This window comes from Oryctolagus cuniculus, chromosome 6, assembly GCF_051225735.1.
Source record: "Oryctolagus cuniculus isolate XC-2025 breed Fujian yellow rabbit chromosome 6, ASM5122573v1, whole genome shotgun sequence".
Lineage (NCBI taxonomy): Eukaryota > Metazoa > Chordata > Mammalia > Lagomorpha > Leporidae > Oryctolagus > Oryctolagus cuniculus.
In genome coordinates this window covers 104,839,608-104,863,272 of record NC_142872.1, presented here as the reverse complement: position 1 = coordinate 104,863,272, position 23,665 = coordinate 104,839,608, and the positions used below count along the sequence as shown (strand labels likewise).

General features: G+C 36.3%; 1 protein-coding gene and 1 long non-coding RNA gene across 3 annotated transcripts in view; both read right to left on the bottom strand.

Annotated features, from left to right (window-relative positions):
• Nucleotides 1-2,588: 2,588 nt before the first annotated feature.
• On the bottom strand, nucleotides 2,589-4,774 carry LOC149126251 (uncharacterized). Its single transcript, XR_016235751.1, has 2 exons — nucleotides 4,718-4,774; nucleotides 2,589-2,662 (listed from the first exon to the last, which is right to left on the bottom strand). It is a non-coding gene; the product is annotated as an uncharacterized LOC149126251 (long non-coding RNA).
• Nucleotides 4,775-7,377: 2,603 nt separating this feature from the next.
• The window catches only part of ZC2HC1A (zinc finger C2HC-type containing 1A), a 56,447-nt gene continuing 40,159 nt past the window's right edge, over nucleotides 7,378-23,665 (bottom strand). The window contains exons 8-10 of one of the 2 annotated variants that reach the window (XM_008255684.5): nucleotides 18,901-19,017; nucleotides 14,805-14,912; nucleotides 7,378-9,795 (exon numbers count right to left, since the gene is read on the bottom strand). In XM_008255684.5, the coding sequence (XP_008253906.2) occupies nucleotides 9,630-9,795; nucleotides 14,805-14,912; nucleotides 18,901-19,017 (391 nt within the window). In that variant the 3' untranslated portion in view covers nucleotides 7,378-9,629. The remainder of the gene's footprint in view (nucleotides 9,796-14,804; nucleotides 14,913-18,900; nucleotides 19,018-23,665) is intronic. The other variant, XM_002710650.6, reaches the window with a different exon arrangement.

Below are 23,665 nucleotides of genomic sequence, written 5' to 3'. Positions count from 1 at the left end.
TTGCAGCGCGCCTGCCGCGGCGGCCATTGGAGGGTGAACCAACGGCAAAGGAAGACCTTTCTCTCTGTCTCTCTCTCTCACTGTCCACTCCTGCCTGTCAAAAAAAATAAAATAAAAAAAAAAATTCTGTTTATTATTATTACCAAACACTTACTCCTACATGATCACTTTAACACTTGATCCTATCCATATGATCATTTTAACACTTAAAATGCTATTTTTACCTCCCAGCTTAAGGGGATTTGGGGTCCCACTGAAAGTTTTTAATGTGTACCCTTAAAAATAAGCCCATAAGAATGTATGCAGAACTATACTGCTTTACAGTTACAGACTTCATACATTTCACAATTACAACTTTAGGACCATGATAATTCTTCCCACCATGCCCACCCTCCCATTCATACTTCTACCCCCACTTCCTTTTCCCCTTCTTATTCTCGCTCTTATTTTTTACTAAGGTCTATTTTCAATTAGCCTAATCAAGTTTTCTTTCTTCAGATGGACTTTTCTAAGTAGGCTATGTTTCATTTCACAACAAATTATGGTTAACAATGTGGTATTAGTCTCCCCTGGTGAACTGGTATTGATGATAAATGATTAGTTAGTGAAATGAAGAAATTTACATTTCTAAAGGTGAACTCTTCAAACTTCCTCAAAACTGCTTCCTTGAAGCCTGCTTATAACAGTTCCTAACAGTGTTAAATTGTTCCCCCTAAGATTGTGGCAAAATAGGGATCACACTTGTAAATATTTCTTAAAAGAGTTATTTAAATTCTCTACCATTTTTAAAAAAATTATGTTAGATTTGAAATTTAGAGAAAATTCACACTCATGGGTGATTATTCAATATACATTGTGTGCCAAAAATGCTTGGGAAAAGTTACCCACAGAGTTGTTATTGTGTTTCTTGTATCTTTGTTTTCTAGCCACTACAAAGCAAGGTAGGTGTGAGGTGAGTTGGTTAATATGGATACAACCTCTGCGCATGTAGAAATTTTTGAAATCTCACATTTTAAATTCTTACTTTATGTTCTGCATAGCACCATCAGCCAAGATTTTGTAAAAATTACTTTCTGAGGTTTATATTATGAAAACAATAGATGTGCTGAATTTTCATTTTTAAACGACTCATTACTCCATCATCAGAACATCTGGATACATATTTCTCAGGGATCTCTTTACTGACATACTGATTCAGAATGTTGGCACTAGATTAATAGTAACAGTTACTGATAGTTCTCTGTATTTCTGCATTTTTATGCCAACCACATTTCAAATTTGTCAATTTGAAGCCTATCACAAACATAAACAAATACTATGCCCATCATTCCCTGCCATGTCTACATCTGAAAGGGTTCTGCATTACCCGTGACTTCTGTGAAGTGGTCCTATTCTTTATCAAATGAATTCATGACTCTAACCCAATTAATGGGAAGAGACAACAGGGCAATTGCACTAAGTGAAACCATTAACAAGCTGGCTAGTGATCTGTGATGTGCATGTCATGGCTTGAAAAGATGTGCTGATAAAGTGCTGTGTGCTAGGAATCTGAGCCACAATTCCTCATAAATTTGCCAAAATGACTCTGAAATACAAAGGAAGTTGTTTAGTTTAATTAAGCTGAGCAATGGTAAGCTAAAGGAGTGAGGAAACAAAAGAAGCTATATAGTGAGTGAAGGGATTGATGAGCTAGAAATCATAGAGGTTGACAGATGGACCAATCCTTTGAGCTTCCTCAGGAACTAACCACTTTCCAGTTCTAAATCACATGTGTCTCATACAAAAACCCTATTTCTCAAGGTAACTTAGAGAGATCTCTATGCCTTACACATAAAAATGCTATTGAATTTATTTTACATGGTTGAATGAGAAATGAGGAATGAAAAGCAAATGTGTTATGAACATTAGGTACTATTTTAAGAGAGTAAAATTAATGTGTAAACTTTGCCTCTGTAATCAAGACAAAGTAGTTGAGTCAAAAGCAAAAAGGGCTTTATTTCAAATAAATGGGCCCACAGATTGGAGATTAGTGGCCAGGCGAGCAGTCTTCTGAAATGAGAAAACTGCTCCTTTTGTGTTAAACTCAGGTGAAGGAGAAAAGTCTGTTTGCTTAAACTCTACATCATGTTGGCATGGTATAATACTTCTCTGAAAGCTGAACGCTAAAAAATACTTAATTTGGTGAGTGAGTTTATATGGCTTTCTCAGAGAGGAATGGGGTATAACTATTATCTCTTGCTTTTATCTCTAATTTAGGAGCCAAATAATAAACAAGCATTCAGTTTAGATGTGTAAATCAGACCATGTCATTCTCCTATTCAAATCGTAGTCTGAATAAGCCAAATAATCTAACAGAAAGCTCTAGAAGTTAGAGTATTCAATAAAAAATTAAGATCAATAAACCAAAAGGTGTGCTCATAGATCACTTTATCAATGAAATCATCTTCTCTGAACACTCATCTAATATTGTAAGCCACTTCCAACCTCTATCTTGTCTACCTTCTAGCCACCCTCCCACTTTCTCTACACAGCATTATCACAATTTAAGATAAAGTATATTTACTTACTTATTGTTCTTATTTTCAATCTTTTTCTACTGTAATATGAACTTCAAAATGGTAGGCAATGTTGACTGCTTTGTTCACTGTACCTAGAAGACTGTCTAGCAGGAATTAAATACGTCATTTCATCAACATATAATTATAACATAATTATAAAATATAAATAACAATAAGATCTATATTATTATATAATAATAACAGTTATATCACTTAGAATCTGTAAGTATAAGGCATTGTGGCCTTCCGCTGGTTCACTCCCCAAATGGCTGCCACGGCCAGCACTGCACCGATCTGAAGCCAGGAGCCAGGTGCTTCTTCCTGGTCTCCCATGCGGATGCAGGGGCCCAAGCACTTGGGCCATCCTCCACTGCCCTCCCGGGCCACAGCACAGAGCTAGACTGGAAGAGGAGCAAATGGGACTAGAACCCAGCGCCCATATGAGATACTGGCACCGCAGGAGGAGGATTAACCAAGTGAGCCACAACGCCGGCCCCTAGAATATCTTCTTGAGTGAAATTCAGGAAAAATAATTTCATTAAAATTTCACCTAGAGTTGACAGATCATTATCAGTAATAAATTCATTATAAAAACCATCTTAACTCATTGAGTGGGAAGTTTTCAATTTTGTGAATATTTATTACAAATATTACAATATTTATAAGTTAACATAAATGGTATACTTAATGCTCCATTTAAGTCTTTATAGGTGTCCTATAAATTGGACAATACATTTGTGAATGTCAGAAAATAATGAAGTAGCGAGTTTAAATAAAGTATTGTCAGGGCCAACAACATGGCATAGCAGGGTAAGCCACCACCTGCAGTGCCAGCATCCATATTGACACCAGTTCTGATCTAACTGGCTACTCCACTTCTGATCCAGCTTCCCTGCTAATGTACCTGGGAAAACAGCAGAAGATGGTCCAAGTGCTTGAGCCCCTGCCACCCCTGTGGGAAACCCATGAAGAAGCTTCTGGCCCCTGGTTTCAGCCTGGCCCATCCCTGGCTGTTGTGGCCATTTGGGGACTGAACCAGCGGATGGAAGATTTCTTCTCTGTCTCTCCTCTTTCAAATAAATAAATTAAATCTTTAAAAAATAAATATATATGGCTTCATGCAAATGATTTTTAAGAAAACCCTATTTACTTTTTAAAGATTATACAATAGCATTTAAAAATTGGCAGTATAAAAATATTTTTAAAACTTTACCAAATACCTTTCTAGTAAAAACAAGCATGATGTATTGAGGAATGTATTTCAAGTCTTTTATTTGTATAAATTTTTTATATAATTGGAATCATCCTTTATGCACATATGCTATTTTTAAACTGATTTTCTCTTAAAGTATATCTTTATATGTCAGTTATTTGAAAGTGCTTTAATACCTAATTTGTAAAATTTTCTTCAACTTTTATCACTATACTATAAGTCATGTCCAACATAAATATTTTTCTATACTTCAGAATACATCCCCACGAGGTGTATCTTAGATATACAATTACTAGGTCATGAGGTATAAATATTTAAAAGGTTTTAAAAGTAACCTCAGTCAACTTTTTCAAAAGCCATTATCAATTTGTATTATTAAAAACAGTAGATAAGGGATTCTTTTTTTTTTTATTAATATCATTATTGAGAGGCAGGGAGATAGAGAGGACATGATAGCATTCCCATCCTTGGCTCACGCCCCCAGTGTCCACAAATGGAAACTTAATCCAAGTCTCCTGGGTGAGTGGCAAAGACCCAATTATGGCAACTATCACCACTGAGTTTGCACTAGCAGGAAACTGAACCACAACCCTCTGATACAGGATACAAGCACCTTAACTGTTGGGCCAAATAAAAGGCATTCATCTTAATGTCCCATGGCAGTTTTCAGTTTTATAATTTGAGATCACTGATTTGATGAATGAAAACCAGCATTTCACTGTTGAGTGTTCTCAAGTGCTCAGCCCTCCTGGCCATCTGCTTTCCTCAAGTGTATGACTCCAAACTCTACCTAAGCATAGAAACAGAGTGCTTGGGCTGAAAGGAGGCGGAAGACTAAGTTATATGCAATAAGACCAGTTTAACCTCTGTCCTCAAGCAGTAGAAACAGTTTATATTTTAGAAATCCAACGGGCCCCACCACATGCAGGCTTCCAAAGCCACTTACCTTTTCTCCACCAAAAAGTAATGCAGCTCTTGCTTATATTTTACAAGCTTTCATCCTAAGCAATGGACAGAAACAAAAAACAAAAACAATATATATAGTCAGCTGTATAACTTGTAGTGGGAAGAAGCTCTGTTTACCACTGCTGTAGAACTCTGTCAGCACCTGTATGATAAACAAGTTGTATTAAAGTGAATAAGGGAGTGGGTATTTGGCGCAGAGGTTAAAGGTTCTGCTTGAGATGACCACATCCCATTTGCCTAGGTTTGAGTCTTGGCTCCACTCCCAATTCTAGTTTCCTGACAATATGGACCCCTGTGATATTGGAATATGGGGGGCCATACGGTATCACCGTGTGCTTATTAATAAATTCCCAATATTAATAGGCCTGTGTGGGTTGCTGCCTAATATTCAGAGAAGAATTCTGAATACTGGCATAAATGAACAAGAAGGCATAGTAAGTGTTTAAGCTTTTTATTCAGCGAGAGAAATGCATAGGCGTGAGGGCCCTATCTAAAAGAGAGGGAAATCCGGATTCATACTGAGTACCAGGAGCCAGCCACATGGAGGAGCATGCAGGTCAGAAAGCATGGAGCAGGTGGCCAGAAGGCCATGTGCCCTGGAGGCACAGGGCAGCACAGGCCCACACTGGCAAAAGGCTAAAAAAAAGAAAGGGCTGTGCCCATTGTGTCCCAGGCCTTTAACGTACTACCAAAGGGGAGTGGTTAATTAACCTGATTGGCCGGTGGACACACAGGTGTGGTCAGGTAGGGGCATGAAGTCACACAGGGGCGTGGTGAAGGCACGGTCTTCCAGCTCACAAACCTCATAAGTTTTATCTTGTATGCCTCCCTGCATCACCAGAAGGTTGCAAGCAATGGCTCAAGTATTTGTTTCCCTGCCACCTCTGTGGAAGATATGGTCTAGGTTCGTGTATCCCAGCTTTAGCAAAGTGAAGCCCCAGCCATTTCAGGCCTAAGAGAAGTGAATCAAGAGGTGGGAGCTTTCTCTCTCAAATTCAAAAAATAAGATTATTTTTAAAAAAGGGAATCACTTATTTTTGCCCTTATTTGTAATCATTTGTTTATATCAAGCTACTCCAGATATATATCAACTTAAGAAAGATTTAATCTCATCAATTGATTCTCTTGATACACAGGATTTTATAGAAGAGTACAAAAGGCACTTTTTAAATGTTTCTAAGCATAAAGCTTCAGCTTAGTGTATCCTACATTAATTGGCATAGCCACTACTTTACTAAGTATTATCTAAATAGATGCCACCTTCATATACTAGATAATGTTAATTTAGGCTAGCTGACTAGGAAAAGAGATCCTTATGTTAAAAGAGATGGTAAATTACTAAACTGCACTACAACACAGATGTAAGACTAATGCCACTATTTCAAGTATTTGGTATATCAATAAGTGATATGGTTGACATACATAATTTTGCTAAGACAATATTGTAAAGTATAAATGCTGTTTCTATCAATTACAACAATCATTTCTATCAACTACTCCCAATCACTGGGACAGAGAAGAAAAAAAATTGTCAAAAAATAAAAATATTGCTAAAGCCTTTAAGATAGAAATGTAGGCTAGCAATTACATTATCCACAAGCACCCTCTAGTGGTTGAAAAACAACTCACCACATTACCTTAAGCAAAAACGTATGCGTTTACATTGGCATCCTGAGTATTTACCTAATTATTCTAAATGAAAATAAAAAGTAATGTGGCGGCCAGCGCCTCGGCTCACTAGGCTAATCCTCAGCCTTGCGGCACACCAGGTTCTAGTCCTGGTCGGGCGCCAGATTCTGTCCCGGTTGCCCCTCTTCCAGGCCAGCTCTCTGCTGTGGCCAGGGAGTGCAGTGGAGGATGGCCCAAGTGCTTGGGCCCTGCACCCCATGGGAGACCAGGATAAGTACCTGGCTCCTGCCATCAGATCAGCACGATGCACTGGCCGCGGCGGCCTTTGGAGGGTGAACCAACAGCAAAAGGAAGACCTTTCTCTCTGTCTCTCAATCACTGTCCACTCTGCCTGTCAAAAAAAAAAAAAAAAAAAAAGGAATGTGGCTACCAATAACTTTTTGAAAAATAATTCTGTTCTTATATTCAATAATATAGTCAGCTAGCAAAATAAATCAACCTATCTTAGGACTCAAAATACATTTACCATAAAAAATACATATACATGGAATCCAAAGAGTTTTGCTGATTTTTTTCTATGTACTGCTGGTATTGTTTCAATCCCTGAAACTTTCCTCATACTTTTACTACAGATAACAGTCTCTAAACTTTTTAATATGGTCTAAATCATTAAATATTTATCACAAATGGCTTTTGCCATTAAATTATAGTAATTAATTCTAAATATCTGCTCTCTACTGTGACATCCCTAATGCTCTGCATTGTTAAATTTTATTAGGTATGAAGATAATGTCTGCATACCTAAAAAATTTTTACAATGCTTTGAAGCCCTAAAAATAATGCAATAACTAGTAACAAAACTTCTAAAAATACAAGGGCCTTAAAAAGCCAATAAAACTACCTTCTTATTTTTAAAAATCTGTACTTTTTACTTCAAATATTTTATCTGTAATCGGTGTTCTTATCTTTCTATTTATATATTGCTAAAAATCAATGAATGCCAAATAGCACTTTTAAGCTTCATGTCTTTATTGAAGTGACTCAAAAATGAAGACATTATTTGTAATAAAAACACATAAGAGACAACATAGCCACAATTATCTTACTTTTTCAAGCTAATGACTTTTGAATAATAGATAAGCAATTTTTACATTTTTAATTTAAGCTTATGATTTTTTATTCTACTACACAGTATAATACTGGTGAAAATAAATAAAATGGTGCATAGAAAGATTTCTCAACAACCATTGCACAACAAATCAATGTGAGAATAAAATATGCAATATAAAATGCATTTAAATTGCCACAACATGTTTCATAAGTCATAAATATATTTCATCTACTAATTGTTTATAACAATCTCTGAGGTCTGAATTGGATGATTTCTTACCAATTCATTTCCATGTAGTACACTACAACATTTACTTGCTACTTCAAAATTCAGTGTAAAATTCAAACACGTGCCAATTTATATAATTTAAATTCCTTTATCTACCCCTGCCTTAAGCACACGAAAAATTATGTCTTAAAAAAAATACTTGAAAGAAAATAGTGTTCATTCCTAAGATAAAACAAGTGTTCAGTGTTCTTCATGTGATTTTTAACAATTAGGACAAAATAAAAGTGACTGAAACGGAAATCTAACATGTACACTAGTCTTTTAAACACATTACTGCTTATTCTAGCTGATGGATATCTTCTATTTTTTCTTTTATCAATATGACTGAATATGATAGCCAGGAAAATATTTTAAAATCAGGAAAAAGGCATAAGGTACATAAAATAACAACTCCTATGTCACTAAGTTTAAACTCCTGTCCAAAATTAAACAAAAAGCAGCTAACCAAAACCAAAAAAGTACATTTCAGAAAAATTATACACTACAATTTTCTACATTGAACCTTACAGTTGACCAGAACCATAAACGAGCTAGAAATTACATAAATATAGATGTGCTTATGCCTTTATAAGAGCAAAGCTCACTTATGTTTGAACTGAAATTACTACAAAATTATTGATTCCCTTCTAAATACGTTACATTGAAAGTGACAATGATTAAAAGCTCTCTTTTAGTCAAGCTGAAGAGAAAACAAATTTCTGTATATGTTTAGTTACATAACAGGTCAGTTATGCGTAAGACATTTTCCATGACTTTCATTGAGATGTGAATAATGATTCAACACTAAACACTAAAGAAAATGAGTAGGAAAACTTAAATATTATTTTGTCCTACTCATAACTACACTTAAGTATACATCAAGGAACTAATATTCAAATACTTTTGACCTGCATGCTCAGCACTAATGATTAATACTATGGTTATTACTTATTAGGTGAGGCGGTTTGTTTTAAAATGTATCAAAAATAACTTTGTCTAAATTCAGTTACACAGAAACAAAATCTTTTTAAACATGTAGGATATAACAAGGAGTCTGTAAAAATGAAGTAGTTAAATTAAAACTAGACAGGTTATGGAAAAGAAAGAAAAGAAAGTAAAATTTGGGAACATAATCAGAATGTAAGAAGACTAGATATATATGTTCAAATAATCCACACAGAAGTTAAAAAAGCTCATTCAGTTATAAGACATTTGTATTTTTATATTTGTGTTTCTGGAAAGGAAATGCATAATTACATTTTCACAGAATGAGTAAAGATCTTTATATAATTAATAAATACCAAGAGCAACATAAACATGGTTTTTTTTTCTGTATTTTTTTAAGATTTATAAAATTAGTTATTAAAGATCTCAATAGGAAAATGACCTCACAAACCTAAACAGTTAACAAAAACCATTATCCTCAAATACAAAATACCAAGTTTCCCATCCTACTACAACACCATATGAAGACAAGTACCAATGATAAAAATGTTCATTCTGATTTTTTGTTCGAAGTTATAGTTACCTTAGATTTGAAGAGCTAAGCATACAGTCTGAGAATGTGTGTACATATGTACTTAACATGCTTTAACAACAAGAGAAATGTAATACCTAAGTTAATGACTCCATTTGAAATGATTTTCTGACAGATAAGTGAATATTTCCTTGAATGGCACAGTTCAGGGTATCAGGTATTTATTATATACAGTATATGTACACATTTATACAGATTATACAGCCTAAGGTTATGTATGTGCTAAAAATTACTTAAAAATGTATTTTAAATATTTTTAGCACAAAGTAACTAGAGAAGTGCTCTAGCTGTCTAAGCAGCAATAATCAGAGAATTCTGAACCTGGTTTTTTTTCTTTTGGAATGCTGTTCACAGAATCATTCTCCGAATGCCACATTCACAACAGAACTTTGCCCATTCTACAGGGTATTTAGTCCCACACTCATGGCAGAATTTTGGTAAATGTCCAGATGAATTTCCTTCAAGGCCTTTAATATTTCCACCATTAAGTGAAGATGTATAGTCTCCATCTGGCCTGAAGAAGTATAGAAAAAAACAGAAAGACAAAGTTCACATCAAAAGCTTTCAATCTATAAGCCTTAAGAAACAGGATATGAAAAGTGTTATTAGTAACTTAATCTCATTTTTAACGGTCTTCTATTTCAAATTAAGAGAATTCCTGTAGGTAAATACTGTAATTCTTAATGTTTTCTTTAGCATCATATTTATCACTGTCAGGAGAATTTATCTTGACCAAAGGTAGTCAAGCTTTCCATCCGTTTTCTGTGTAGGCATTTAATACACAAAAACATCTATTAAAAAAAAGGGGGAGAGGGGACCCAGCATAGTGGCACAGCGGGTAAAGCTGCTGCCTGAAGTGTCAGCATCCCATATGGGCGCCGGTTTGAATTTCGGCTGCTCCACTTCCAATCCAGCTCTCTGCTATGGCCTGGGAAAGCAGAAGAAGATGGCCCAAGTCCTTGGGCCCCTGCAGCCACATAGGAGACCTGAAAGCAGCAGCTCCTGGCTCCTGGCTTCAGATCACCCCAGCTCTAGCTATTGCAGCCATTTGCGGAGTGAACCTGTGATGGAAGACATCTCTCTCTCTGCCTCTGCCTTTCAAATAAAGAAATAAATCTATTTGATTTCAATAAGAATGTCTTTACTTCCCTCCCTCTCTTTATGATGCTTATTTTAAAGCCACCATAAAATGAACTTTTAGTCACTTGGAGATTGTAAGCTTGATACTACTGGAAAATAAAACATCATTTTCCCACATAGGTATCCTAGGTGATTCACATTTTTGGTAAGACTTTCATACATTTTAGAGGTAATAAAGAATCATTTTAAAAAAGGTGGAGGAGACAGGCATTGTGGCCGAACTGAGGTAAGCTGCTGCTTTTGGGATACACACATCCCGTTAGCAGAGGGTCTGTGATCAAGTCCCAAGTCTGTTTCCCATGCTGTTAATGTGTACCCTGGGAGGCAGTAGATGATGGCTCAAGTACTTAGGCCCCTGTCACCATGTGGAAGACTCTGATAAGAGTTCCAGGCATCTGGCTTCAGCCTAGACTAGCCAATGACTGATGAAGGACATTTAGGGAGTAAACCAGCAGATGGAAACACTCTCAACTCTCTCTCTCTCTCTGATGAAAATAAATATTTTAAAAAAGAATCAATGTCTTTATAATAAAGCAGTGGAGATTTAAAAGTCACAGAGATGAAAATGAAGTGAAATATCAGGATTTTATGTATTTGAATACTTTTTTCCCTCTCTTTCAGCCCCACTCGAGAGAGGTAGGAAGAATTATCATCTCCTGCATTAAGAAGCATATTCTTTTTTTTTTTTTTTTGACAGGCAGAGTTAGACAGTGAGAGAGAGAGAGAGAGAGAGAGAGAGAGAGGTCTTCTTTCCGTTGGTTCACACCACAAATGGCTGCTACAGCTGGCGCGCTGCGCCAATCCAAAGCCAGGAGCCAGGTGCCTCCTCCTGCTCTCCCATGCAAGTGCAGGGACAAAGCACCTAGGCCATCCTCCATTGCCTTCCTGGGCCACAGCAGAGAGCTGGACTGGAAGGGGAGCAACCGGGATAGAATCCAGCGCTCCGACTGGGACTAGAACCTGGGGTACTGGTGCCTCAGGTGGAGGATTAGCCTAGTGAGCCGTGGCGCTGGCCAAGAAGCATATTCTTATTGAGAGCAAACTTAGAGCATCAGCATAATTCCTTTAAACCACAAAGAAAATATTAATGAATTAAAAGATGTAACTCTAGTCAAGGAAGAGAAACAAGGTTAAATAGGCTAGCATTATTGTCAAGAAAATATCTAAGAACTTCTTCAAAAGATAAAAGATTATTTCGATTCTGCAGTAGGCACATTTAGGGAAATCAACACTTATAACACCAACATTAATAAATATCTGTCAAAATCTCAAAGCTTCTACTTAACCAGATAATCGTCAAATTTCTCTACAGACTGGTTAGTAAAATTTACACTCTGGTGCCATAATGTTTCTCAAAATCATAGTTTAACAAAATTTGTACTGTGTCGAGTATTTCATTTTTACTAATCTGGTGGAGACGAAATGGTAGACTACTGTGGATGTCACATACTTTTTCCCAACTGCTTGTGGGGCTGATCATGTTTTTTTCATGATTATGTTTTTTTCATGTTTTCTTGCCACCTGAATCTCTTCTGTTAATTGTCCATTTCCAATCCCCTCTCCCCAAAAAACCCAGATATTTTTGTACTGTAAAGGTTCAGTTAAAATCTTAAATGTAGAAAACACCCAAATATTCTTGACTTGCTATGTACACTGTTAATTTTCCTTTCTAATCCACCACGTTATTTCACTCTATCCAGGCAGTCTTTTGCAGTATTAGTTTTTTACTTTAATTTGATCAAATACATCAATCCTTTGAACACTTGCTAAATTAACTAAGAAATCCTTTCTTAGCTCAGAGTAAGATTTTTCTATATTTTAAAATACTGACAGCTTTCTTTCCACCTTAATTTACTAGTAATTGATTTTTCAGACCTTATATGGTAATGTATAAAAAATTTTTTCTACATAACACATGTCCTATAGTCCTAGTACTTTTCTGTTTTTTTTTTTTTTTTTTTTTTTTTTTTGACAGGCAGAGTGGATAGTGAGAGAGACAGAGAGAAAGGTCTTCCCTTTGCTGTTGGTTCACCCTCCAGTGGCCGCCACAGCTGGCGCACTGGAGCCGGCGCACCACGCTGATCCAAAGCCAGGAGCCAGGTACTTATCCTGGTCTCCCATGGGGTGCAGGGCCCAAGCACTTGGGCCATCCTCCACTGCACTCCCGGACCACAGCAGAGAGCTGGCCTGGAAGAGGGGCAACCGGGAAAGAATCCGGCGCCCCGACCAGGACTAGAACCCAGTGTGCCGGCGCCACAAGGCGGAGGATTAGCCTATTGAGCCGCGGCACCGGCCAGTCCTAGTACTTTTCAAATTTCCAAATATTCATTGCTACCTCTGAAATGTGACAAATTTCCAGTTATTTGTGGGACTGGGATCTTTTTACAAATGTCATTTCTGATTATTCCATTTGTCTATGCTTGAGGCAATATAACAATGCTGTAATTATTGTAGTTTCATACATCAGTCACACATTATTCTCTTTAACTTCTCTGCTAATTTTGGTCTTTTGTTCTCCACTGATATTTGGAAAACAGCTTGTCAAGATACATGAATTTCGTTTGAAAATTGCACTGAATTTGTGTGTTAATTTGGGAAAAGATGTGTTTATGAGGCAACTTTATGATATTAAACATTCTATTTTATGGAAAAGGCATGTCTTTTTTCTTGATGTTGTTGAGGTTTTATAATGTTCTTCATCAAATTTAAAATTCTTGCTTAGCTTTGTAAATGATTCCTAGGGACCTTACATTTGTGTTTCTGTAAGAATCTAAACACTGTTTTAGGCAACAAAAACTTCTAATATACTGATCTGATATGCAGAAAATTTACTAAGATGTTATTATTATTTACTCAATAATTTATCTTTTTAAAGGATATATATCTCATCACATTTTTGGTAAATAATAGCTTTTTCTCTATATCCAGCATTTTTAGGTGATTTTAGAACTTTTCAAAGACATGTATTCTACCATGTTTTAATAGAAGAAATCACTGAGATTTCTTCATCTGTTATAACTAGATTTATTTCTATCTGCTTGGGGGTAAGGAGGTAAGTCCAGCAAGCAACGGACAGGGGTCTAGGTTTCCCATTAGACATCAGTCACCTTTCAAAAAATATAAGCAAAGAACCCAAATTTATTTCTTAATGTGATTTTTGCCTCCGTCTTTTGGCATTTCTTTTGACATCTTTTTGGAAAGATAAGATGACCCTTTTATTTAGGTAGATTACTGCATATATGCATACATATTTATCAAGTTTTCCATTTTCAAAAGAAAACTTTAGTCTTACTTAGATTAAAAAACAAGGCCATATTATGCAACAACATAATAGAACCATGATTCAAAACACAAGGTTCTCTCTCTCGCGCGCTCTCTCTCTCTCTCTCACACACACACACACACACAAAACATAATATGACCATGCTCTAGGCCTCTAAGAAACTCACTTAAATTTTAATATTTAAGATGTATCAAAACTAAAGAATCCAACTAGAAACAGAAATTTACACATTGTTCTCATCCTTTGTTATGCATAAGCATCACTCTCATAAAGTTTTTGAAGTGGCAGATGCCCAGGTCCCCAATGTGCAAACCAAAGAAACCAAAATCTCTGGGAGGAGGGGTCTGGTGCTGTGGCTTAATGGGTAAAGCCACCGCCTGAGGCGCCAACATCTCATATGGATGCCTGTTGGAGTCCTAGCTACTCGACTTCAGATCTAGCTCTCTGCTAATGTGCCTGGGACAGCAGTGAAGGACAGCCTGAGTCCTTGGGTCCCTATACAAACAAGTATCACTCATTTTCATTGTATCTTTTCTCATTTTCTCCTTTTTTCTCCCTATTCTTCCTAATTATAAAGAATGCTGTATCTCATGGTACTTTACATATTTATGTACCTTTCCTTAAAAGCTTCTGGAAAAGGGTGAGATAGAGATAAAAACAAATAGCTATAATTAAGATGAGTTCATTATATTTAAAACAGTAATGTAAAAGATGAGTAAATATTACACATTAGAAAACGAGGTATATTAATAATCAGCTCAGAGGAGATTTACATACTAAAATGTTGCTGAAAATCATAATAGCAGTAGTTTGAAGGGTCTATTTCTCCATTTGTAGAAGTAAAAACCATGTTGCAGTTAGAATTAAAACAAAAATGCAAATGAATTCAATAAAATGAATAAATTGAGCATTTATAACTACAATTATAACACTGAGGTAGAGGAAAATTTTAAATTCAAACTATGTGTTTAGTGTACAACTTAAAACCAAACAGCAAAGGAAAAAATTCATTCTATAAATAGCTTGTTATCTATTTTTGTATTTGGTTCCTGGGAATCTAATCTCATTTTTATTTACCAGAATAGCAGGATGGCTCATACCTTGCATTGTAACTGTCAGCGTATGTTTTTCTTTTGCTTGTAAGCACACCGGAGGCAGGGTTTCGCGCCAGACTAGGTGGTGTGGAATTTCGAGGTTTGATGTTAGTTCTAGAAGAAAAAAAAGAGATGGCATAATGAAAAAGTCTTGAATAGTAAGCTTTATTTCTCAAATTGTCTATATTTGACTACAAAAGTAATTAGAAGCTGCAGAGAAATTCAAAACATTAAAGCCCAATTATTTGAAATATGAAAACAAACAGTAGTTAATACCAAGGATAAATGAACAAGCATCTTGCACTACTAACATCATTCTCATAATATCTAAAATCGATTCAAATATGTACACATGCTTTATATGAAATTTATAAGTTAACCATCTTGAAAGGCTTCAAATTTTCTTTACAAATGTAAATTTATAGTATTCTCGAATAGGCAAGTTCTATTTAATACCTAAGAATAGGTACAAATAATACATTAAACAAGTTTTTATCATTATCATAAGCATGTGAAATGTGCTTGATAAAATGAAACACTAATTATTTCAAAGGATAAAAATTCAATTTATAAACTTAAAGGGGCTAATGTAATTTTTCCTTTAAAAATTTAATTTTCTCAATTGCACAATATAAATTATATGGCATTAGAGAAGGCTCTGGTTGGATCATCACTTAATTTTCACGTTGAAACTTCAGAAATCAGAGAAAGTTTACAAAGTTAAATGATGATGTAATTCTAAAGGCTTTGGGATTAAGATGATCCTAGATTCAAATCTAAACTACTATTAACTAGCTTTGTGATAGTGGTCAAGTTCTCTCCAAATGAGCTCTTTTATTTATAAAATGGTAACCCTGGAGCCAGCACCGTGGTGTAAAGGTAAAGCTGCCACCTATAGTGCCGGCATCCCATATGGGTACCAGTTCGAGACCTGGCTGTTCCACTTCCAATCCAGCTCTGGGCTATCACTCCTGGTTCCTGGGTTCTGACTGGTAAAGATCTGGCCGTTATGGCCATTTGGGGAGTGAATCAGCAGATAGAAGACTGATTTCTCTCTCTCTCTCTTTCTCTAACAAAAAAAAAAAAAAAACCTTTATAGAAGGCTAGAAGACATAAATTATAATTTGTATAAAAATTTAGTATAATTGATGATATCATTACTAATGTTACTGCTAATACTATAAGTTAGCATCTATATGCTCTTATTTACTACATGCCAAACACATTCAGATTATCTTGCATATATAAGCTTATTTAATCTTAATAATCCTATGACACATATAATAACTAATAACTCCATTTTATAGATGAAGCAACTGAGGCAAACAGCCCTTCAGTAACTTGTTCAAGGTAATACAGCTAGTATGCTGCAGTCAGGAATCAGATGTTCAGCAAAGCATTATTTCAACCCTTTTCAGAGATTTAGTCAAATCTTTACATTCATAAATAAGCAATGTACTGTTATTATATGAACAAGGAGAATATTTTTAAAAATTCCTTTCAATTAGAACTTCAAAGTTTCGCTAAAATTCTTCTGACTCTATTTATGTGACCAAGATAGAATGTTCTAAATTTTAAGTGGCTACTTCCAAAATACATGCAGGTAGTAACAATGTGGACTACTTGTCAAATATCCACTACATGCCAAATATGAACTGCATCTACCTCATGTTATTTTCTTATTTTTATTTATTTATTTATTTATTTTTTGACAGGCAGAATGGACAGTGAGAGAGAGAGAGAGAGAGAGAGAGAGAGAGAGAAAGGTCTTCCTTTTGCCGTTGGTTCACCTTCCAATGGCTGCTGCGGCCAGCACGCTGCGGCCGGCGCATCTCGCTGATCTGAAGCCAGAAGCCAGGTGCTTCTCCTGGTCTCCCATGCGGGTGCAGGGCCCAAGGACTTGGGCCATCCTCCACTGCACTACCGGGCCACAGCAGAGGGCTGGACTGGAAGAGGGGCAACTGGGACAGAATCCGGTGTACCAGGGTGCCCTGACCGGGACTAGAACCCGGTGTGCCAGCGCCGCAAGGCGGAGGATTAGCCTATAGCGCCACGGCATCGGCCCCTCATTTTATTTATTTCTCCAAAATTTCAGAAGATATCTTTCCATTTTAAAGTTGAATAAAACTTGGGTTCAGAGAGATTATGTAGGTTGCGAAGCTCTGTGATCAGAGTTGTATTTGAACTTTTACTTAAGTGAGTTGTATTACAAATCTCATATTCAGAATGCAATGCCTTCCTTAAGAAAGCAGTTGCTTGGAGTAAATCCCTTCAATTACTTCTAAACTTCCACAAGCAAAGAATCACCTTTGTGCATGCATAGGATGTCCTGGAACTCTTCAAATTGTCACTCCTACTCCATCCATGTGAGTTAGTCTACTCTACTTTTGTAGATTCCTTTTATATTTTGCAGAACTGCTACTGTACCTTTCTAGGAATTCAAGCTCTACAAAAATAATTGTCAAAGAATTGCATTTGAATGACAAGGGTGCTTTTTTCCCTTTGCTCTAGAATAGTCTTATTAGAAATCCTATCACCTTTATATAATATACACATGAGCTACGCAAGTGATACAAATATACTCATAAACATGATAATTGCATCAGATAAAGTTCAAAAGGTTTACATATAAAGGAAAATAAAAGAAATTATCAACATTAATAGCTCTCATATTAACTATCATTTATATTTAGTAATATCTTTTAAGAGGTAGAATTTGAATGTCAAACATTATTCTTAGGAAATTGAAGAACTGTCTGTCCTGACTGATCAGTATTTGAAACATGCTGCTCTAGTATCAGTCATGCATTTTCTTCTTCTGGCTAGAATCGGATCTGGAATCCACCTATTATAGCTCAAATAAGTGATCAAAGAAGGTTTAACTTTAGAATTGTGCTTAATTTATCTTTCTACTAGTGTTTCTTAAAGGTCCACTTCAGAAGGTACACAGAGTCATACCACAACAAAGAAAAATGGCTCAGAGCACAAAGTCTTCCTTCTAGTATTTACCAAGAATGTTTCAAGTAAATGAGTTACTGCCACCCATGGGGGGTCCCTGATAGAGTTCCTGGCTCCCAGCTTCAGCCCGAATTGAGGAATACTGCAGATATCTAGTGAATGAACCAGCAGATGGAGTGCTTTCTCTCTATCTCTCAAATAAATTAAAACAAAACAAAACAAAACAAAACAAATAAAACATGGCTGCTGTTCATATCTTAAAGACTTCTCTCATCTTTATTTTATTGTGTGCTAATTAAATTTATTAATATTTTTCATATACACATAGTAGGTAAAATGTTGTAGTAGGAATTGGTTTAAGAGGTAATTGAGTTTATTATATGCTGTTAACAAGCAAATTAAGTTATTAGGCCCTAATTTCACCACTTAAGATAGGGGATAGATTTGACAGTGAGGTCCAAATTGTTAAGCCTTGAAGACTCATGCTATAGAGTTTTAAAATGACATCACTGCCACATTTTCTCAGTCAGCTAGGCCAGAAAAGAGTATCTCTGTCTTTTGTGATATTTACAATCTACTAATAAAGAGTAACGATTGCTAGACTTAACGTGTTCTGAGATCTTTTTTCAGGCCATCTATACTAATTCATCATTTGCTTCACTAAAAGGCAGTCTGGCAAGATAATACAATACATGAGAACACTTCAAAATGTTCACAGAAATGGAACTAAAAGAAATTTATTTTGTTGCAGAAGTTTTTTAAGTACTTGTATAGTTTTTCCATGATACACATTTTCTGTGAAGATTTTGAAGACCCTTTGTACAGGAACATCACTTCCTATACTCTTCTGCTTAAAACTATTATTCTAAAAAGAAAACTTCATGAAAACAATTATAGAAGATCGAAGGTGACTGCTACTGAAATTCTCTATAAATTTATAGTTGAATGATTTTAAAGCAGTTTTATCTTATAACACTAGAAATGTTGATCAAAAATCACAGCTTTAAGTCCTATAAGATTATTTAGTGGTTTTTGACTTGAAAAAAAAAACTTAAATATAAAAGCTAAAAGTCATAGTATTCTATATAAATCCTTTAAAGAAATATCTGAAAATGATTAACCAAACTGAGTTACAAATACTTACTTGTAAATGGGTAATAACTCATGTCTTTTGTTGGCACTGTTTGATTTTGTATCACAGTCATACAACCTTTGCACATTTCTTCCAGTTCGAAGTGGAGGGCCTAACATGCCCATCTTACTATTAAAATATATAAAGGTGTACCCATAAGGAGATTGCTAATGTTTCTTTATATATAAAGAATTAAAAAAAAAAAAAAAAGAGACATACTGGTTTATCAGAAATCCACCCCCAACCCTTAATTATCTGACTGCCAGGTGAAACCTAATATTAAAAACTAATCTGAAAGTCACATACTGTTCATGATTAGATTTGAAAATTCTTACTATTTAGGCCACCCTGCCAGTTTGGTGCACATCCAAACAAATGCTACATTCATACACAGTAGGGGAATGGAATCAAAGGAAAGACAATTACTATTCCAAAGTCAGAAGTGATATACAATTTATGACTCATATGTAAATGAACTTTTCTTCTTCCCTATATTCTTGTTCTTCTCCATTGTTTTATGATTTCCCTATATTTAGAATCCAAATATAAAATTAGAAATCCAAGACTGTTTATATCATTACCCCTCTAACAAAGAGCTTATTTCTGAAATTTACCTGGAGAAAAGTAAAATGACTTTATGTGAAAAAATATGGATGACAACTGTAAAATCCATATGTAAAAGTGTTAACTTAGCCGGTGTCACGGCTCACTAGGCTAATCCTCCGCCTGCAGCACTGGCACTCCAGGTTCTAGTCCTGGTCGGGGCACCGGATTCTGTCCTGGTTGCCCCTCTTCCAGTCTAGCTCTCTGCTATGGCCCGGGAGTGCAGTGGAGGATGGCCCAAGTGGTTGGGCCCTGCACCCCATGGGAAACCAGGATAAGCACCTGGCTCCTGCCATCGGATCAGCGCGGTGCACCGGCCGCAGCGTGCCGGCCACGGCGGCCATTGAAGGGTAAACCAATGGCAAAGGAAGACCTTCCTCTCTGTCTCTCTCTCTCACTGTCCACTCTGCCTGTCCCAAAAAAACAAAACAAAACAAAACAAAACAAACAAACAAAAAAACAAAACAAAACAAAAACAAAAACAAAAAAGTGTTAATTGACCATGCCATCTGAACCTTTCTATTTATTTATATTTTACCCAAGTGTATATGATCTCCCTCTAGAGGATAACAGGACAAACTGCACATTTGTAAGCTTTTGAATTGCTTTACAACAACCAAATAATTTAACCCCATATACCATCATCAATCTATTCCCACTCATAGTATGGAGTAGGGAAAATTAGGAAACTAGAAACATTATCTTACATAACTACTGAATAATACATCACTGTTGTTAAAATGAAAAGTACATTATTTTTTAAAGGATGCTTAGTTTGCTCATTCATTTTTTTTTACTTACTCACTGACTTAATAAACCCTGAACACCTACTATGTGTCAGACACTGTGCTGATTTCTGTGGATATATAAAGGTATGTAAAATCTGATAGTAGACTTATTCAGATTAGTAATTAAAAAGAAGTTGTTCCTCTTTCTGGGGCATAAGGATCTCTGATGAGGGACTCATTATACTCATTTTTATGTTCTTTCAGTAGTCTACACATAAAGGCATTTTGTTGTAGCAGGTGATTTAAGTATTCTGAAGGTAGTGGTATTTACATGAGTATTTAAGGTTTAAAAACTGCCTTATTATTAGATTATATTTTGACATATAGTTTCTAAAATGAGATAAGTTTGTTTTTAATTTATGAAAGATTATTGGAAAATCTTATTTGGAATTTGTTGTTGTTGTTGTTGTTGTTGTTTTGACAGGCAGAGTGGACAGTGAGAGAGAGAGAGACAGAGACAAAGGTCTTCCTTTTTTTTCCAATGGTTCACCCCTTAATGGCCACCACGGCAGGTGCACTGCGCTGATTCGAAGGCAGGAGCCAGGTGCCCTCTCCTGGTCTCCCATGGGGTGCAGGGCCCAAGCACTTGGGCCATCCTCCACTGCACTCCCAGGCCACAGCAGAGAGCTGGACTGGAACAGGGGCAACCGGGACAGAATCTGGCACCCCAGCTGGGACTAGAACCTGGTGTGCCGCCACCAGAGGCGGAGGATTAGCCTATTGACCGCAGCACCGGCCTTATTTGAAATTTTAATTAATCAGATTTTCTTTGGATCAGTATTAAAGTTATTAAACCAATATTTTTTCAAAGATTGGTTACACTTAAATAAAGATATCTAAGGTTTTGTAAGATACTAATTTCTCAGAAAAAAAATTACTGAAATTAAAATTTACAAAATTTCAAAAGAAATAATTTTAAAACATTTCTCTAATATGGTGATATCCATGTTAAACAGCAGAGTTCAATTTAAGAAAGAAGATGTATAGAATCTGAAATTAATTGCCCAATGGAAATATTACATATATTATATATACAAAAGAATCGCCAATAATTTCAACTTTTAAAGCCTAATAGAAAAGTATCTTCCAATGATAATATATGCCATATAGCTGTGTTACAAAATGCAATCAATTTATATATGTGTGTATGCTCAAATCTTATTAGTATATATTGTTCTTCAGCTAAAATTTTGTATTCTACTGTTATTTATTACTGTTAGGTTGTATGTCAAACCTAGAATTTATAAAGCTTAATAATCAAGATTTTACATATGTATGTATATGAATGCACTTTTGCAGAATTTCAAAATATTCATGGTGAAATAAGAATTTTAAGAAGTATTTGGGCATTGGATGGGCGGAGCCAAGATGGCAGAATAGTGGGGGCACGCAACGATAGTCCGGGAAAATTTAGTTTAATAAAAGTGGAGTTACGGTAGCCTCAGAAAAAGGATCAGGAAAAAATTGCAGAGGAAACTCTTCCAGATCTAGTGCCTGTGACTCGGAGGACCTACTGGGAGAGCAAAGTCGCCCACCGTGCGGAAGCCAAGCCGTGGGAGCCGCAGGGTCTGCGCACCAGTGCAGGAAGGGGAGTGGATGTCACAGAGACACCAGCGGGGAGAACAGGGACGCCCAGGGCTCCGAGTCCACACATCAGTGCTGGAAGGGGAGGTGAGCTCAGTAACCGGAGACACTGGCGGGGAAATGGCAAACAATCTAGAGGGAAGCGGGCTTTGAGGCGGGAAAGTTCACCAGACTGACTACAGGAGAGAAGGAAAAAAAAAAAGGTGGGGGGGTACTGGTACAAACAAGTTTCTCTCTCTCTGCCAACCCTGCAAAGGCGAGCAAGAGACAAAGAGCAGGCCCCACTCAGATATGCATAACAAAAGGGGAGAGCTAAGGCTACAATTCAGTAGCCTAAGCAACCCAGTGGGAATCCACAGGAGAAACTGAACCAGCACAGACTCTTTGGGTCTAAGCCAGAGATTGGAAGCTAAATACCATCAATTCTGCTCAGCCGTGCAGTATTCCTTACCTCCTGAATAAAAAAATAAAATAAATAAATAAAAAGAGATTTACCACGCATAACCTGAGGGTGTCACCTTTGCACACCCGTAACCCGGAAGAACCAAGCAGAGCTCTCAGGCCACACCCATCTCAAGCCTCCAAGGCTCCTCCAACAGCAGGCAGTCCACTTAACACAGACATAGTATATATATATATATATATATATATATATATAAAAAACCTCACAGTGAGGGAAGAATTAACAATGCCAACCAACAAACACAAAAATCGAGGGAACAAGATCAACAATGACACTATGACGCCTCCAAATAAACAAAACACCCCAAGCCAAGATTATGAAGATGATGAGATAGAAGAAATGCAAGGTACAGATTTCAAAAAATTTATGATAAGAACATTTAGAAGTTTTCAAAAGCAAATCCTTGAACTACAGAAATCCTTATTAGACAGGATTGAAAATCTCTCGTGAAAATGAAATTTTAAGGAAAAATCAAAATGAAACGCAGAAACTAGTAGAGCAGGAAAGTGTGATAGTGAAGAGAAATCAAAATGAAATGAAGAGCTCAATAGATCAAATGACAAACACATTTGAAAGTCTAAAAAACAGAGTCAGTGAAACAGAAGAGAGAATATCGGACTTAGAAGACAGAGCACAGGAAAACATACAGTCAAACCAAAGAAAAGAAGAGGAAATTAGAAATCTAAAAAATATTGTTGGGAATCTACAATACTATTAAAAAAACAACATTCGAGTTCTAGGAGTTCCTAAAGGCATGGAGAGAGAGAAAGGATTAGAAGGCCTTTTTAGTGAGATACTAGCAGAGAACTTTCCGGGTCTGGAGAAGGACAGAGACATCCTAGTACAGGAAGCTCATAGAACCCCCAGTAAACATGACCAAAAGAGATCCTCACCACGACACGTTGTAATTAAACTCACCACAGTGAAACATAAAGAAAAGATCCTAAAATGTGCAAGAGAGAAACGTCAGATTACTCTCAGAGGATCTCCAATCAGACTCACAGCAGACTTCTCATCAGAAACACTACAGGCTAGGAGGGAATGGCGGGACATAGCACAGGTGCTAAGAGAGAAAAATTGCCAGCCCAGAATATTATATCCTGCTAAGCTCTCATTTGTGCATGAAGGTGAAATAAAGACCTTTCACAGCAAACAGAAATTGAAAAAATTTGTCGCCACTCATCCGGCCCTGCGAAAGATACTTAAAGATGTGCTACACTCAGAAACACAGAAACACGGCCATCAATATGAAAGAAGGTAAAGGAAGAAAACCTACCAGTAAAAGAGCATGGGAAGCTCAAAGCATACACTAGAAAATACCCCCGGGAAAATGGCAGGG